Source organism: Panthera onca, chromosome B4, assembly GCF_046562875.1.
Source record: "Panthera onca isolate mPanOnc1 chromosome B4, mPanOnc1 haplotype 2, whole genome shotgun sequence".
Lineage (NCBI taxonomy): Eukaryota > Metazoa > Chordata > Mammalia > Carnivora > Felidae > Panthera > Panthera onca.
In genome coordinates, this window is record NC_138345.1 from 78573322 (window position 1) to 78590754 (window position 17433).

General features: G+C 50.8%; 1 protein-coding gene across 1 annotated transcript; it reads right to left on the reverse strand.

The window, feature by feature from the left end:
- Positions 1-205: 205 nt before the first annotated feature.
- On the reverse strand, positions 206-11883 carry LOC132695352 (keratin, type II cytoskeletal 72). Its single transcript, XM_078449839.1, has 9 exons — positions 11374-11883; positions 9511-9725; positions 6777-6837; positions 6332-6427; positions 5481-5645; positions 4793-4918; positions 2204-2424; positions 1539-1573; positions 206-784 (listed from the first exon to the last, which is right to left on the reverse strand). Exons 1-9 carry the CDS (start codon positions 11830-11832, stop codon positions 594-596), a joined length of 1569 nt encoding a protein of 522 aa, XP_078305965.1. The 5' UTR covers positions 11833-11883; the 3' UTR covers positions 206-593.
- Between the last annotated feature and the right edge of the window lie 5550 nt (positions 11884-17433).

Consider the following 17433-nt stretch of genomic DNA (forward strand, 5'->3'; position numbering starts at 1 on the left):
CCAGTGCCCCGGAAGCAGAGCCTGTCCAGAGGCATGTCAGAAACAAACCCCAGCTGCTGACCAGGAGCCGCCCTCAGCAGTACCTACCTGGCCACAACCAGACGGCAGAGACCCACGTCCAGCCTGGCACCCCAGAATTAGACTGAGGAACTTTAGAAGGGGTGCTGCCAACGTCAACTTCCTGGACAACAGATTCAACACGGAATCAAATGGCACTGATCATTTATTGCAGGAGAAGCGGAGAACCGGACATGACCCGAAGCAGAGGACAGAGAGACCCCCTGGGCCGCAAAAGTCCAAGAAAGGCATGGGGACAGAGGGGCTCACACCTGCCCAAGGGGGGAAACATCCTACGTAGATGCGTTATCTCTGCACTGGGGGCAGCGACCCAATGATAAATGGCCAAGAAGGTCACCGAGAGCACTCGTGACCGGACTTCCCACAAAAGAGCGTGCACCACCCGGACCACAGGGACAGGGGACGGCTCAGGGACTGGGGCTCCAGAGGAAGCACTTCAGGGCTGGGACAGGGTGGGGGTGGGCAGGGAGTGGGGGTGGAGCAGACAGGTTCTGCAGCTTTCTGCACACAGCCCTTCATCTCGAGGCCTTTTTGGTTGCACAGCTGCTGCCTGAGGTCTTGGGCAGGGGATCCTTGAACTCGCTGCCGCAGTTGCCTTTGGTTTTGACGTCCACGGCCGCAGGTTTGAAGCCGTAACCGCTCGAGGCGCCGAAGCCCACGCTGAAGCCAGCCCCTCCTGCCCCAGCACCAGTGCTGCTGATCACAGCTGGAAGGGGGTGGGGAGAGAAGACCCCCCCAGCCTGTGGCATCCTGGCCACTCCTTCAATTCCCTCCCCCTGGGGACAGATTCTCTCTGCGGTGGGCTTTTAGTTTACAAAGAGGTTTTCACCAGCACTGATCATTTTTCAAGTATTTGGCCGCACGTATTAGACCCTGTCCTATCGGTCTGCGTCCATCCACCAGCGACAGACTTAGAGCTCCAGCGAGCTCTGGCAGGGACCTTCCCCCACAGGAACAAAGACCCTTCGGTGCATCCCCCAAGGAAGGGGCTGCTGGAGTACCCCCCACCACCACCACAGTAACTCCCCTGCACTGTCTCTAGCTTTCCAGCCTGTTTCAGCTCCTTCCACTGTCCTGCCCTCAGGCTCTCCCCAGCCCCCTCCACCCCCAGCACCACTACCCACCCCCCCCTCCCCCCCCCACCGACTGCAAGCTAGAGCCTTGATTGTGCGCTGGTCTCAAGATCAATAGAATGTCTCCAGGAAGCCTCATGCTTACAAGAGGCGTTTGGATTATACACTACTGGGCATCATTTGATCGTTCCATAGATTGTGCTTCTGTCTTTCACGGTATTATTATTTTTCTCCATCCGCTGCTTCTCATTGGCTACTAAAGCCTCTTCACACCCCTACATCTGTCCTGAACCCTCCCTGCTGTCCTGACTTCTCTCTGGTGTCATGGAATTGCAGGCTCAGACTTCTGGTAGGTGACCAAGGGCAGAACCAGGTCCTGGTACTTACAGATGCTCACGGAACTGGGGTGTTCCCCGGACATCCTGGAGAGAGAAAGTGGGGAAGGCAGATAAACCCTCTGTAAAGCAGCACTGCATCTATCCAGGGGGTCACAGGGATGCCGCTCAGAATGCACACTGCCCATCCATCCCTTCTTCCCACACACCACAGTGGGACCTCTCCGGAAAGGAACAGAGACAAAAAAATCTGCTGTGAAGGCTCCCTTCTCCATCAGAGCAGCTCTGGAGTGGTCTGGTGGCTGGAGTGATCATGTCCCTGCTCCCCTCTATTATGCCAGTGGTCTCACACAGTCAAGAGGAACGAGCTCACATCCTTGCAGGGCCTCAGGCTTTGCCAGAGTTACCTCGCACTCAGATGACTCTTGGAAGCCATCCTGCCCGCCCCCTCCCCCGACTCACCCTCAAGTGCGCAGCACAAAGGGCCAGGGACACTCTGTTTTGCAACCGCTACAGATGTTAATATTTCCTCTCCCACTACCTCTCTGGGATTTTTACAACTCAGTCCTTCCTAGAGTCTAACTTTGGTCTTTTCTACTGCACCATGTCAAACCCATTGCCTCAGTAGGACCTGAACCGACCCAAACTGTTTGCCCTGAATCTTCCTACTCATGCAGACAGGGAACTGTTCCAGATTAGAGATATCTGGCCCCCCACCTGCACTCTTCGCCCTCCAGCAGCTTGCGGTAGGTGGCGATCTCCATGTCCAGGGCCAGCTTCGTGCTCATGAGCTCCTGGTACTCCCGCAGCATCCGGGCCAGCTCCTCCTTGGCCTGGTGCAGGGCGGCCTCCAGCTCATCCAGCTTGGCCCGGGCATCCTTCAGGGCGCAGTCGCCCCGCTGCTCGGCATCGGCGATGGCCGTCTCCAGGTTAGAGCACTGCAGAGCAAGTGCATCCAGCGCTTTGAGCCAGAACGCAGTTCTGAGATCCTGCTCAGACACCCTCCCCTCATTTGGTCCTGACCGATAGTAAATGCTCTGAGGTCCTCCCAGTGTCCCCCCCCTTTGGACATTGCTACAGATGAATCTGTCCTTTCTCCTAACTCCAGCATGGCTCACCTCCGCTCATGTGTTGGCATGTGAAGCTGGAGCTTCCCTACCTTGGGAGAGAGGAGGAAGGGCACTGAGAAGGCGAGCTCCCTGGGCCTGTGGCCCCTGCCCTCCCCCTCCTGGTCTGTAACACTGGCTGCAAGATTCTAATGCCAACCCAAGACAAAAACCAAAAAAAAAAAAAAAAAAAAAAAAAGAGGGATTAATAAAGTTCCTTACTGATGAAATTTCTGTTCAGTAAACCTGCCACACTGAGTCTGGTCTCCAAAATTCCACAGAGCATCACACTAGGGGAGTAATAGCCTCAAAAGATACTCTTGTTACCAGGTTTCCCAAGCGGGCAGGCAGCTGCTGTCAGGTGGAAGGCTAACGTGCAATACAAAACTGCAGATGAGGCTCTGGGCTGCGGCCATGGGACGGCTGCCGTGGGCTTTTGGACCTCTTAGTCTTGGTGTGTGTTCCATCACTAGGCCAAGGTTTTGGTGGGATCTAAAACTCTGGCTTCTCTTTTCTGGTGTGTCCCCTTCCTCTGCAGTCAAATTTGCTTCACCCCAAGGAAAGCAGCTGATGCTAAGGCCAGACGGAATTCTAGATTGCGGTCCAGCCGGCGCCACCCCTGTGCCGGGCAGGCCCCCAGCCGTGCAAACACCCACAGTGTTTCAGGTGAGTGGCTCACAGCCTCAGGACCCAGCCACCCGACCACAGAAGACCACGTCCCATCCTCAGGACTGTGGAGGTCTAATCAGTCAGGGCATGGCAATACACTCTGTTGGGCTGGGGCAGGGCCTTCCTGTCTGAAAGGAAAGTGTGCCAAATTCTGCCAAACTGGCCTCTGCTCCTTTTCACTGACTGAGGTCCCGCATGGTGAGCCCAGGAGGCTTCTGGGTCTCATGAATGTGACGTGAGGGGAGAGGGCATGAAATTTGGGCATCCTTGACAACAATCATCCCATGGATCCTGGGGTCAGCAAATGTCAAGACAGTCTGCAGGTGAAACTATGTGCTTCTTTGGTGGGAAGGCCAGAGGGCCAGAAAGCACCCTGACTGAGGGCCCTCTGGAGGAGCTTCAAGGGGACCAAGCATCGAGAGTGACCCCCATGGGCTCCCCCACGGAGGACATCTTCCCTGACCTCCTAGGTGGTGTTCTGATTGCAGACGTCACTTTCTGGTAATAAGCTCACCCAACCGTGAACACACGGCATTTTGCCAGCTACACATTATAATCTGATACTTGAGGGCAGCTTCAAACACCTTGTTGTTTTTCTTTCGTGTATGCAGAACTTGATTAAATGAAAAACACCATGAGTTCTTGTGTAATGTGGTCTTTTTTCTTTCAGCTGCCAGGAGCCTGGTGCACAGGAGTGTGTGTGTGTGTGTGTGTGTGTGTGTGTAGGGAAGGGAGGGGCCTCTAAAGAAGAGGACAAGGGGACAGGGCCACTTGACTTGTCCAGGAAGCCTTTGTGCCAGCCTCCACCAACTCTGGGAATTTCCTGGGTTTGCTTCCTACAGACTCAGATAACCCAAATGATGCACCTGGGGTCATGGGGTCACTCAGTGCCAGGCCACCACACACAGCACTGCCACAGCAGGACGAAAACACAGAGCAGAGCCCTGGGCCAAGTCTATTTGGAAAGCTCTTTCTCTCCCATTCTCCTAAATTCCACTGCTGGGCTCTCCTTCCTCTGGCACCGATTCATCATCACATGAAACCTCCTTTTCACCTACTGTGTCGGGTCTAAACTCCACTGCCCAGCTTCACAGGTGCCCATAATCTGCCCCGTGCTACCCGGTGGGGTCCCGCCCCCTTGCACCCCACCCATCATAGAACTTGTGCTTGAGCTAGGTGCCTCTCACCCCTGCACACATGCCATGCAGCGCCCACCTTGGATCCATTGCTCATGCCGGCTCCCTCACCAGGACCCCTTCCCTCTCCTTTCTGCCCATCCCCTCCCACCTCCTGTAGGAAGCCTCCCTGGGGTCTTCATTCTGCTCTGGCCACTCCGGACCCCTACAGCCCTTAGGAAGCATGTTTCACAGTGGGTGGAATGCTTCATCCTTCTATACGGGTTCAGACTATTCTCTCCTCCTGGACTGTAAATGCCCTCAGGAGGGACCATGTCTTATCTTTGTTCCGTATTTAGTCTCATACACTTGGTGCCCAAGACAGCCCGTCAGCTGACTCATTTCATGGAACCCACCTGCTTCTTCACATTCCCTATCTCTGAGCGGATCCTCTGGATCAGGCGGTTGAGCTCTGAGATCTCAGCCTTGGTGAGTTTGAGGTCGTCCCCTTGCTGGCCCGCTGTGACCTGCAGTTCTTGGATCTGACATGGGGCGAGAAGGAGGAGCAGAGGACCATTGGGAATTCACCTCCCAAGGGTCCTGAGCATGGAGAGGGGGAGGGGGACCACATGCTGTTCTCACTGCCCAAGCAGCAAAGGTACTGGGAGGAGAGATGGGGGGGAGGGACGGAAAAGGAAGAGAAAGCCCACCCTTTCCTTTCAGACAGGAAGGCCCTGCTCCAGCTCAACAGGGTCCTCAGGTCCACAAGGGTGAGAGCCTTGGTGGAGTTCTACGAAGTTGGGAACACAAAGAAAAGCCAAGATGGATGGATTACCCACAGAAACTGACAGAGTCTTCCCTGGGTTGTGGCTCATGTGACCTCTGCTGTCAGCTAGGGCCAACAGCCAAGCCCATATATGCCCCTAACACATGCCAAAGCTGTGGTTGCCCTCCCTGGACCACAGGGGGGCATTTCCACAAGGCTCAACTCCAAGACAAAAGAGGTCTCAACCCAGCCCAATACACACACACATGCACATGAACACACGAGGAGAGAGTGGCAGCTGTAGTCACTGGGCCTTGCACACCCGGCACACAGCCCACCTTGGTCTGGTACAGGGCCTCAGCCTCGGTCTTGCTCTTCAGGGCGATCTCCTCATACTGGGCACGGACTTCATCGATGATGCTGTCCAAGTTCAGGTCCCGGTTATTGTCCATGGACAGGATGACAGATGTGTCGCTGATGTGGGACTGCATCTGAGCAATCTCCTGGACAACAGTTAGGGAAGTGGAGCCAGTTAGAGGATCCCCATGAAGAGAGCACATCTCCCAACCCTCCCTGGCCAATCCCTCACTGCCCTCCCTCAGCCTTCCGCAGAGCCTACCAGTGCCGGTGTGTGCCAGGCACGAGGGGAGCGCGTTGGGCTTTCAGTCCCAAGGTGGGACTGCCCTCTCCATCATGCACTCAGGCCTGCACCTACCCCTATTCCACACTCTATGACTTCATCTGGAATATTAGATCTGAGCGTGGCACACAGAGCTTCTCTAGGATCACCGACCACCTTCCTTTTCCCCAGGCCCCTCACGGTTTAGTACAACTCAGGCCACGCATCCAGCTCCTCAGGCAAGACCCCCGTGACCTTCTCAGCACCCCCTGAGATTTTCCTCATCCTTCTCTGGGAACCTTCCCTGGCGGCTCAGGCAGAACTCCCTATACCTTCCTCTGCTCCCCTCTAGAGCTCATCTGCAGGTTGTTTTCCCTATTGGACTGCGACTTCCTGGAAGACAGGGATCATTTATTCTCCATCAGGCCCTCCTCAAGCCCACCTCATTGCTCAGCAAACGTCAGCTGCACTGAGCTGCCAACCTTTGGTCGACACATCCATGTAGGCCGAGGGCCAGAAGCCACTTGTGAGTGGCACAGACCACACAGGAGAGCTCAGCGATATCCTTACCCCTTCATAGAGGCACTTGAAGAATTTGATCTCATCCGTCAGGGAGTCCACCTTGGCTTGGAGCTCAACCTTGTTCATGTAGGCGGCATCCACGTCCTGGGGGACACAGAGAGGAGCCAGCTGCCTTCCCCTGCCCTCCCTCCCTGCCACAATGAGCCTCAGGTTCCCTATGGGCTCTACTCCCCTCTCCCTGGCCTTCACAGGGAGGCCCGGCTGCTGATAGCAAACCAACCAATGTGCGGGGCGATGGCCGTGCCAGAAGTGTGGCGAAATGTGTGGACTGGAAGCTGGCAGGTTCTGGGAGCATGCATCCCAGGCAAAGGAACTTAGGAGAGCAGGGAAATTAGAACCCCGGTCACCCTTTCCTCAGCCTACCGACATCACTGTGTCAGGTGTTCAGGGAGCTTCCCTAGGCCTCCTCCAGCCCTTCCTGTTCCCCTCTCACCTTCTTGAGCACCACAAACTCATTCTCAGCAGCTGTGCGTCGGTTAATCTCCACCTCATACCTGTGTGCGGCAAGAGAACGGAGGTGGTGTTGCCATTGGGATAATTCAGTTCTGCAAATGCTCCCTGAGCAGTTGGTGATCACCTCCATGCCCAGAGCTGCGTGGCAGTGGCCTACAAACTGGGGTTCACGTACCCTTGGGGCATGCACAGCCTTCTAAAGGGGACGTGACGGGAACAGGTTTAAAGGAATTCACATCCAGCTCCTTCGTTCACATGTGACCTATCCTGCCGTGCAGCTGCCCTAGAATGCACCTGTGGGGGGCTTCACTGTCCCTCCTCTGTTTCACAACTACCCCCACCCTCCTGACAGCAGAAAGACGCACCCCTTCTGCCATCCGGCCCCTTAGCACAGTGCATTAGCCCATGGTGCAAAACGTCCCAGGCACCAAACAAAACACTATCCCCACCTTCGAGTTGTTTCTACTGGGTTTTTTAAATATATATACATATTTCTGTTCCAGATGAAGCAAGGTCTTAGAAACAGGATGCTTGGATAGGGCTGGGATGTTATTCATGCAGATATATTATAGATTGGGGAGACAAGAGTATAGATGACTCAAAGACCTATGTCACCTCTTACTGTTGTCAAAGAATGTTGAATAATGAATCTTAATTAATGCTAGAAAATGGCTTGTTTCCATATGATTTAACACGAGCAATCCATTTCAGCTTTTTCCTTCTTCCTAAGGCATGCCACTGGCTGCCAAGGGGGAAAAAGGCCTGCTGAATGACTCAAGTAGTACAGGTTAGTGAAGTGGGTTATTTTAAAATGTGACTGGAACATTTTCTGAACCTGCCGGATTTTGTCAGTCACACTGGATAAAATACATAAAAAACAGTTGATATGATTTATCTCAGATTCCGTGTGGGTTACTTAAAAGACAATTGAATACTTCTTTTTATCAAATAGTTGTTTCTATTACAATTTATCATTATCTCACATTATCTTATAAAATATTCAATCTTTCTTCCTCCCGTTAACAAATAAGAGTATACCCTAGTTGCAGACCAATTAGTTTTTAGCCTATCTTTCTATTCCATAAAATACATAGAAAAAGTTTGATCATGATGGCTATCAAAATTAATCACATTCATTTGGCCATAATTTTTCATTAGGTACTTCTAGAAACCAAACAGCAGAACATACATATCTACACCCTTTTATAAAGAAAAAGAATGCATTTCATAGCACTATTGACTTTGGAACTAACTTATAATTTACAAAATACATTATAATGCATACATAAAAGTTAAGCTACAGCCAAATGCATATTGACTTTTTGTTTCAGAACACAGATATATTAATTATATTAAATCTCTATCACTTTAATCTTGAATGCTTCCAATAACACTGTACAAGATGTAGACTTTCATTTCTTGCCAAGTGGATTTTACAATAGTTCCCAATTCATTTCATTATTTCATTTCATCCCCACGGTAATCCTGCGAAATAGCTTCTATTATTATCATCTCCCAATTTTATACATGAGGCAAAGTCATAAAGCTAGTTAATAGTAAAGCTAGGATCTCAGTGACATCAGGACACCAGGCCTTAGTGTTGCCTAGCACTTTGGTTCTTTTAAGAGCTGTTAATACATTACTTTCTGGCATTACCCTCTCTCAACAGCCCGTGCAAGTGGCGAGGCAGGCAGCAGTATCTGAATTTTATAAATATTAAAGCTGAAGTTCTCAGAGGACTCAGTGACTCATGGTCATGGTGGTGACTCCAGAACACCTGGCTTCCCTGGTCTGAAAAGCCCAGAGGCAGCATGATCTTTGGATGCTTCTGACCTGGACATCTGGGCTCTGCCTGGAAATCCCCTCTTTTCCTCCAGAATTCTACCCAAATATCCAATGGGGTGGCATTTCCATCTTAATGCCACTCAGTCTCAGTTCACGCTGTATTCATTTCCACTGCCTGGGGGGCTCTCTGAGCGTGTTCTTTAAGCCTGTCCCCATAATCTGTGTGCTTTCAGGACTATAGACTATGTCACCTCCTCCCTCAGGACTCTTCGCAGGTCTCAGGGCAGAGTTCTGCTTGGGGCTACTTCAGAACAGGGGTGGACAGGCAGATTGAACATGGAGCAAGAGAAATCACTTGGCTCTGACCATCTCCATCCCCTTGAATTGTGGAAGAAGTCATCTTTCCCTAGAGATCCTGGTGCCTGAAAGCCAGCTTCCAAAATACCAGATCACACTGAGCCGGGATGGCTCAAGCCTGGGGGAAATTAATGGGATTCAGCAGCACAGATATGCTGCAGCATGAAAAAAGTTTTTAAAACACTTGTTTGCTCAGCTTTAGGTTTTATTCTGGGATTGGCGTGCTGGCTCACATCCTAGGTACTCCCATGGAAGGCCCCTCGCACAGGAGGAGCTACAGTGCCATCTGGGCTGTCCATCTGGTTTTGAGACAGCCCTCTTGTCCCCATGTCTCCATTTCCAATGTGAGAATGGGCACACCATTTCCTAGGCGATTCAGGGCACCACTTTGGGTAGAGATCCTTTCTCTTCCTATGTCTCAACCTGTCTGGATCTCCCTCCCTCCCCAGGGGAAAGGAAATCGCACATGGTATCAGCAAAGGACCTAAGAAGGCAAAAATGCTGGCTGCAGATCGAAACCTCAATCTGTCCTCAAGACCCTCCAGTGGTGGATTCTCTGCCTCTCCACTCACCTCTTCTTGTAGTCCTCCACCAAATCCTGCATGCTTCTCAGCTCCGAGTCCAGCCGCACCCTGTCGCCTGTCTGTGTCTCCAGCTGCTTCCGGAGGTTGCTGATGTAGCCCTCATAAATGGACTCCAGGTTCTTCCTGCAGTTGTTCAGGTCTAACTGCTGCAGCAGGTTCCACTTGGTCTCCAGCACCTGGTTCTGCTGTTCCAGGAACCGTACCTGGAACCCAAAGGCGGTCATAGCACAGAATCCCCCTTCTGTTCTTGCCTCTCCACAGTGGGGAGAGAGGGCCCCAGAAATCAGATACAGTCGGTCTTGGATGGGAGGGAGGAAAGAGCAAGACTCATCAGAGAATGGATTCAGCCAGGGGGACGTGCCTTTCTGGGTCTCCAAGACGAGAAATCAGATTGAGTCTAAAAGAAATCGGGAAGTAGGCTTACGCAGTGCTATAACTGCCACCGTGAGTTATCATGTGATGGAAGTAGCTTCTTTTGCTGTAAATGCTGGTGTTTTCAGAGTGAAGGAAGAGGGGAAGCAAGGGAGGAACAGTGCAGGGGTGGGGAATGGCATTGGAAGGCCACTCTGGCCATTAACACGTTCTCTCTTATCTGCAACCTAAGTTGCTCTTGGTTGGTTGGTTTCTTCGGTTTTCATTTCAAAGCGGGTTCTCACATCTTTAGAAGGTTCCTTCATACTTGACCAAAAGTCTTACATATTTGGGCTCAATAACTTCAAGCCTCTGCTACTCGCTAGCCTTCCTCTTCTTCCCTACCTCTAGCTTGAGGGAGAGAAGGAAACATGAGGGGGAAGAACAGACTTTGAACAGGAAAATGAGCCCTGTCCTCTGGGACAGTAGCTCTGTTTCTTCCAGTCCTTCCCTCTCCCTTCCAACCACTCCCTTCCTCTTCCTGAGCACAGCGGTGAGGGACACAGTCCTCTGTTGCTATTCTATCAGCCTGGGCACGTTTACTGGCCTCCTGCCATGTTAGTTTCCTCATCCGCAAGGCAGAATGATAACACAATCATGGGTTGTGTGTTGATATATGGGAACCCCTTGGGACAGCACCAGGCACTGAGTAACATCAGCTCTTGTCAGTATTATGTCCCCTGTGACTCATGGCCTAGACCTTCTGCCCCAGGTTGGATACAGAAGCATATTCCTTCTCTCCTCTTCGTTCTTTGGGGTCACTGCCTCTGAGTCACCAGAGACAGCTTCCCTTTTAACCTCCGCATGCTCCCATCCCCACAGACACATAGAGAATGCACACCTGTAACTCGACATGCCCTCCTTCTCAATCTCCCCTCTCCCCCCCCCCCCCCACCACCCAGCCCCAGCTTTCAGTCTTCTGGTCCTTTTCTTTCATCTCCTCTAGACACCTTCCTGGCTTATATCCCCATCCTACCTCCTACTTTGTTAAGTCCTTTCCCTTCACCAAGCATCACGTCCTGTGATACTCCCTCATCAGTGTCCCTCTTGTGCTCCTGTCCTGGATATATGTACCCATCTCCTTGTGTGATAATTGAGAGCTCTCAGAGGGCCATTTCACAAGTCTCCTGCCTGTGGCGCTCCCCGTTCCCACCCCGGGGTCTTGTCCACAAGGATAAAATGAAGCTTCTGTTTACCATGGGTCGTGGGTCGGGGGTGGGGGTGCCTAGCACTGTTCCAAGCACTTTAGAAACATCCAATTCACCCTCACATCCTCATGTGGGGTAAGAGCCACAGTGTGCCCATTTTACAGAGGAGCCAAGGGAAGCCCAGAAAGGATAACCGGCTGGCCCAAGTTTTCACATAGCTGTCAGTGGCAGAGCCAGCACCCCGGCGCACACTGGTCACCAACGCAAGGCGCACAGATGCCTGAGGACCCACCTTGTCGATGAAGGAGGCGAACTTATTGTTCAGCGCCTTGATCTGCTCCCGCTCCTGGGCGCGCACCTTCTGGATCTCGGGGTCCAGCTCCACGTGGAGGGGGGCCAGGAGGCTCTTGTTGACGGTGACCTGAGGGATGCCGCCGGGCGGGCACACGGACGGGCACGCGGGCCCCAGCCCGGCGCTGCCGAAGACGGTGCCCACGAAGCCGCCCAGCCGGCCGCCGGTGCCGGAGCAGTGGCCCAGCGCGTAGGCGCCGCCCCGGCCGGCCGCGGCGCACAGAGCCAGGCGCCGGCCGCCCCCCAGGCTGAAGAGGCTCCGGCTGCCGAAGGTCGCCGTGCTCTTGACGCCGGCCCGGAACGAGGCGGAGCTGCCGCTGACCCGGCCCGCGATGACGGCCGAGCAGCCGCTGAAGCTGGGGCGCTCGCCGGCGGGGCGCTGGTGCAGCTGGCGGCTCATGCTGTGGGGACCGGGTGCGGGCGCGTGCGGAACGCGGGATAGGGGCGCGGAGGGCGGCTGCGCTGGTAGGCCTGGCTCGCCCCCCGGCCCCTTAAATAGGCGGCTGGAGGCAGCCTAATTTGTAGGTCGGGAACACTTATTAGCCACCTGGGGCCTCTCCGTATAGGAGATTACCACCCCTCCCTGAGATTTGTCTCCCCCCCTCCAACCGTGAACTCCCCATGAATCCCCTATAAAATGGCTCGGAACCCCGCATTTGGTTTGCTCACCTCCTGCATTATAATAATTTGGCTACCTTATCTTCACTTGCTGTCCTCCAATTACTGGGGTTATCACTGTCAAGATCTGTGGTGGAAGCTTCCAGTGGGTCTGGCTGGGGTTGGGGGGAGACACCCTTTAGAGGTGGAGGGGTGTGGTACAATGGAGCAGATGGCCAGGCGGGTTCTGCTTCCAAAGGACATGAACAGGGTCAAGAATATTCCAGAGAATCATCCTTAGCTTGTGGGCTGCTGCTTTCCCAAGGCTTCTGGATAAAGACGGCTCTGACCTGAGTACTGGAAGGAAGTCCCAGAGGGTGGAGATTTCTGGTCTGTCTACAAGGAATTCTATGTCTGTTGAGGCAGATCAGACACAGTGACAAAATTAAGGCCAGTGGGAGCTCTGGTCACAAGAGGTGGAGGGTGAGGGCTTTGGGCCAGAGCTAAAAGGGTTCTCCAAAAACATTTCTGGAATAAAAGTGAGGGAGATGCTAGAGGAGATGGAACAAGAAAGCTTTAGGAAGATGGTCTTTCGTGGGATTTGCGTGTTTTCTTTTACTTTGATAGCAGAAGATGATCATTCGTCCCATGCAAGGAACCCCTGATCGGGACATTTGCTGCCTTGGCATTTCTGATTCTGGATCAAAATGTGACTGATGATTAAGAACAAGTCGAGAAGGGCTGAGGAAGACTCCTCCAATCTGAAAAACTAAGAACTAGATTCTAGAACTTCATTCCAAATAAGTTCAAGAGTATCTTTTCCAATCGAACCCAATTTCCTTTTTCCAACTTAAGTTGCCTCTAATTCTTCTCTTCTGTTAGAATCGGCCCCTCTCAGGGGCACCTGGGTGTGTCGGTTGGTTAAGCGGCTGACTGCAGCTCGGGTTTGGCTCAGGTCATGATCTCCCAGTTGGTGAGTTCAAGCCCAGTATCTGGCTCTGCATTTGACAGCCTGAGTGGGCTTGGGAGTCTGTCTCTGCCCCTCCCCCACTCTCACTCCCTTCCCATAATGCCCTTCTGACACCCGGGTGGGCTTCTGCTTCATCACTCTTATTGCTCAGTCTGTCTGAGTCCTGAGTATGTGTCCCATTTCCACCACCAGACTAGCAGGTCCTTCTGGATTAACCCTTCCCTCCCCTGCTCACCAGTGTTCAGTCCCAGCCTTGGCACCAGGGACATTCAGGATGAGTGTGAAACAGACTGGTGCTTAGGACAAGGCTCATTGCTGTGCCCTCAGTTATACCCTGGAGCCTGGACTCCCCCTTGGAACCCTCGTGGAATGGCCAGATGGTACCCGGGCGTAGTTGAGTGACACAGGCTCCAGTGAACCAATCAGAGCATAATAACACCCAAGGTGTTTACCCCACAGGGAACAAGGCTGTGGGGACATTGGTGAGTGATACAGATGGCGCCAGCCACAGATAAACAGATAGAGGAGTCTAGAAGGTCCTGGGTGGAAAAGAGAGTGGGCTCTCTATGCTGCCTCAGGGGAGACACTACAGTCTATTCCCTCTCATGGAGAGGGGCCATGTCAATGAAGCTGGGTGACCAGCAAGCCCTTTGAGAAATTCAAGGTTAGGCTTTCCATTATTTCATGAGATTATTTCTTATACCCCATAAATGTAGCCAGTTTTTTGTCCCCCACAAGCACAAGAGAGAGTTTATTAACTCTGACCATTGAGAATAGAAGAGAGGAAAAGTATTTATTGAAACAGAAGAAACTTACATAGGATTGGGTTTCAAAGGGAGCCTTTGAAGTCTCCTTTTTTTTCTGGACACTTTCTAAGAAGTTGAGACACCCAGGCATCTGGAACCAAGCCACTTCTGCCCAAGGTCAGGGAACAGGCAAGATGACCTTTTCTCATCTTCCCTTGAGGGGTTGACCGGCCAGATGAATCAGGAATTCCTTTGAAGCCCCAGGCTTACCTTCCTTACAGATTATGGAGAGACAGAAGTGATACAACCAGGTTTGGAAGGCATGGGATGTGTGGGGATGTGGGCAGGTCAAAAGGTGGCTGAGGTCTGGGAGGAGGGCTTCACATTGGAGGTGCCTCTGACAGCAGCCTACTGTCATTTGGGCTCCACTGACTACCTCTGCCATTAGTTCCAGGTGGGAGCAACACCTGGGATGGTAGACTAAGCCAGAAGCATCACCCTTTGAAACAAGAGCTCAACAACAAAGGATGGATGGATGGATGGATCCTTGAAGCAAGGCTTTGCAAACATACTGAAATTAAACTGGTTCTCGTTTGCCCGGGAACCGTAGTTCTTAGGAGATTAATAGCTACCGTGTAGAAAAAAAGCATGGGGATGGATTCTTTGTTGGGTTTTTTAAAAAAAAAAAAAAAGGTTAAGCAGGCATCATATTGTGGGACTTTTTAGATCCATCACTATGCTTAGGAAAGCTACACCAAAGGATGCTGCGAAACTCAGTGTTTTCCAAAGATGGTGACTGGGAAGTGGTTTTTTTCTATTTTTTAACATTTCTAAATTTTCTCATGTGAGCATATCATGTTTTTATAGATGAGTTATTGGAAAAAAAAAAAACTAGAGAAGAAAGGGAGGTAGGCCGATTCCAGTACCAGATATAAAGCACTGTTTTTGTCCAAAAAAAAAAAAAAATGTGTGTGTGTGTGTGTGTGTGTGTGTGTTTCCCAAGCTTTTGCTTGACCATAAAGACCTCTTTTTGGCCAAATATTTTATAGGAACCAGCATTTCAAGGAATGTGCTTTAAGACACACTGAACAAGTTATCTCTATTTCACATTTCCCAAATCCAAACAGTGTTCCAATATCTCCTTAAAAACATGAAGGAGAACTAAATATAATTACCATAGCGTGCAGCCTCATCTGGTCTATAGCACTGTGCCTAACATGACATTGTCAAAGTCAAAGGGAAGTTATTTGCTTGGACGAGGGCACATGTGCTGGTGCCATCTCAGCACTGCTCATGGGGAAAAGAATTCTCGAGCTGGTCACCTGATTGGTTGGCACCAACCAAAAAGGTTGTGCCAGAGACGTCTAGTGCTTATCAAGTATCCTCCTTCTTGTCCTCATTTCCCAGCCTCCTTTGGGGTTTGGTTGGGGCTTGGGACCCTATTGGCCAGTTAAATGTGAGTGGTATCTAGGATGAGGCAGTTAACAGTCCATGTGTCTCTTTCACCTCTCATTTCCCCTTTTCCAGTAAGTAACCTTGAGGCCACATGTCCCATGTGGCCAGGCTCAAGACAGAAGCGCGTAGTTCTGTGGGACACCCACTGGGAGAATCATGTGGGATTACTGCCCAAATCGGTCTCGGACTATGAGTGAGAAATGAACTTCTATTGTGTTGAGACACTGAGACTTCAGAGTTTGTCCATTGAGTCAGTCAGTGTTCATATTCTGATCTAAGCATACGATGGTAGAAATATCTCTTAATAGCCAATGCGTTTTCTCTTTAGTTCATTTTCACATTTTCATCAAATAATCTGATTGCTATCAGACCTTCTGCACTTCACATCTCAGCCTTTTTGAAAGACTAGTCTATCCTAATAATGCTAAGAGTGACAGTAGGAACAATGATATAATAGCAACTATTTATTGAGCACACACTATGTGCCAGATATTGAACAAAATAATAATTCTCATGCATTCTTCAGCTAAACTTAATTCTCATGACAACTTTGTGCAGGAACTTCTAATAGTAACTTCTTTATACCAATGAAGAAACTGAGATTCATGGAGCAAAAGTGTTTTGCTTAAGTCACATTGTGAGTGGCGGAGGGGGACTGAAACCTGGGTCTGTCTGATGCCGAAGGTGTTGGCTTCTCCTGTGAGCACTACGGTGTAAAATCCCAGCTCTGTAGCCAATTGAGAGGGCCTCTCTGATGTGGCTGCTGCCGCCCTCCCCAGCCCCCCAGCACCACTGCACCCTCCCTCTCCACCTGCTGTAATCCCTCCAGCAGCCTCCTCTGACCTCCTTGGAGCTCCTCACTCTCCTCTGTGCTGTCTCTGTATCTCCTTTTGTTACCAGTATCTCACTGTGTTACAGTTACGTTTATTACCATCATGTCACCATCAAGGGCATGGACCAGGTTTGCCTACCACTATATCCCCAACAATAACTGTGTGCCAGGCACATGCTAGATACTCAACAAATACTCATTGGACTGATTATAAGTTCTTTACTGGCCCCAAGAATGTATTCTCTGAGACTAGCTATTCTGCCAGCCGATTCTCCTTTGGGCAATAAATAAATTGGCATATAGTTTATGAGATGGTCTCTTTAAATTTTTTTAATGTTTATTTATTTATTTTTTGAGAGAGAGAGACAGAGTGCAAGCTAGGGAGGGACTGAGAGAGAGGGAGACACAGAATCTGAAGCAGGTTCCAGGCTCTGAGCTGTCAGCACACAGCCCAACAAAAGGCTCAAACTCACGAACCGTGAGGTCATGACCTGAGCCAAAGTCGGACGCTTGCTTAACCGACTAAGCCACCCTCAGGCACCCTGAGGTGGTCTCTTTAAAGTTTGGAACTTGCAAATTGCTTTGCCACCACTAAACACCTCTTTTCAGTGAGCAGATTTAGTCAAGTGTTTGAGCCAAGAAAATTGAGGACAAGATCCTGTTTCCACTGACATTTATTAAGTATGAACTTTGTACCAGAAGTTGCATAAGACATGCTTACATTGCCTCATTTGGGCATAATAATCATCCAGGGGTGATTGGCTGCCTATTTTATAGCTAAATAAATGAGGCTCAAAAGCCTTGAGAGCTTTGCTTACAATCCCAAGTCAGTTGCAGAGTCTGAATCTGAATTCAAAACCATTGACTTGAACTCTAAGATTCTCTGGACCCACAGTGACCCTGTTCAAATGCACCTGTGAGTTACAGCCTGAATGAATGCCAGCCTCTCACTGGCTCTTTGCATCCTGACAGCATCATCACGGCCTGGGAACCTGGCAGAAGTCTCTCAGCACAGGAGTGTTTTGGAAGCTGAAAAGTGTATATAACAGAGATGGCACATGCTTCAACACAACTCATACACAAATGCATTCACTTCACCAAAGACTGATGGAACACGGCTCATTGTTTTAAAGAGAATCTACTGTAGGGGCACCTGGGTGGCTTAGTCAGTTAAGCGTCCAACTTCTGTTCAAGTCATGATCTCATGGTTCCTGAGTTCGAGCCCCGTGTCAGGCTCTGTGCTGACAGCTCAGAGCCTGGAGCCTGTTTCGGATTCTGTGTCTCCCTCTCTCTCTGACCCTCCCCTGTTCATGCCCTTGTCTCTCTCTTCTCAAAAATAAATAAATGTTAAGAAAAAAATTTTTTTTAAAAAGAATTAAACCAATTGGGGGCGCCTGGGTG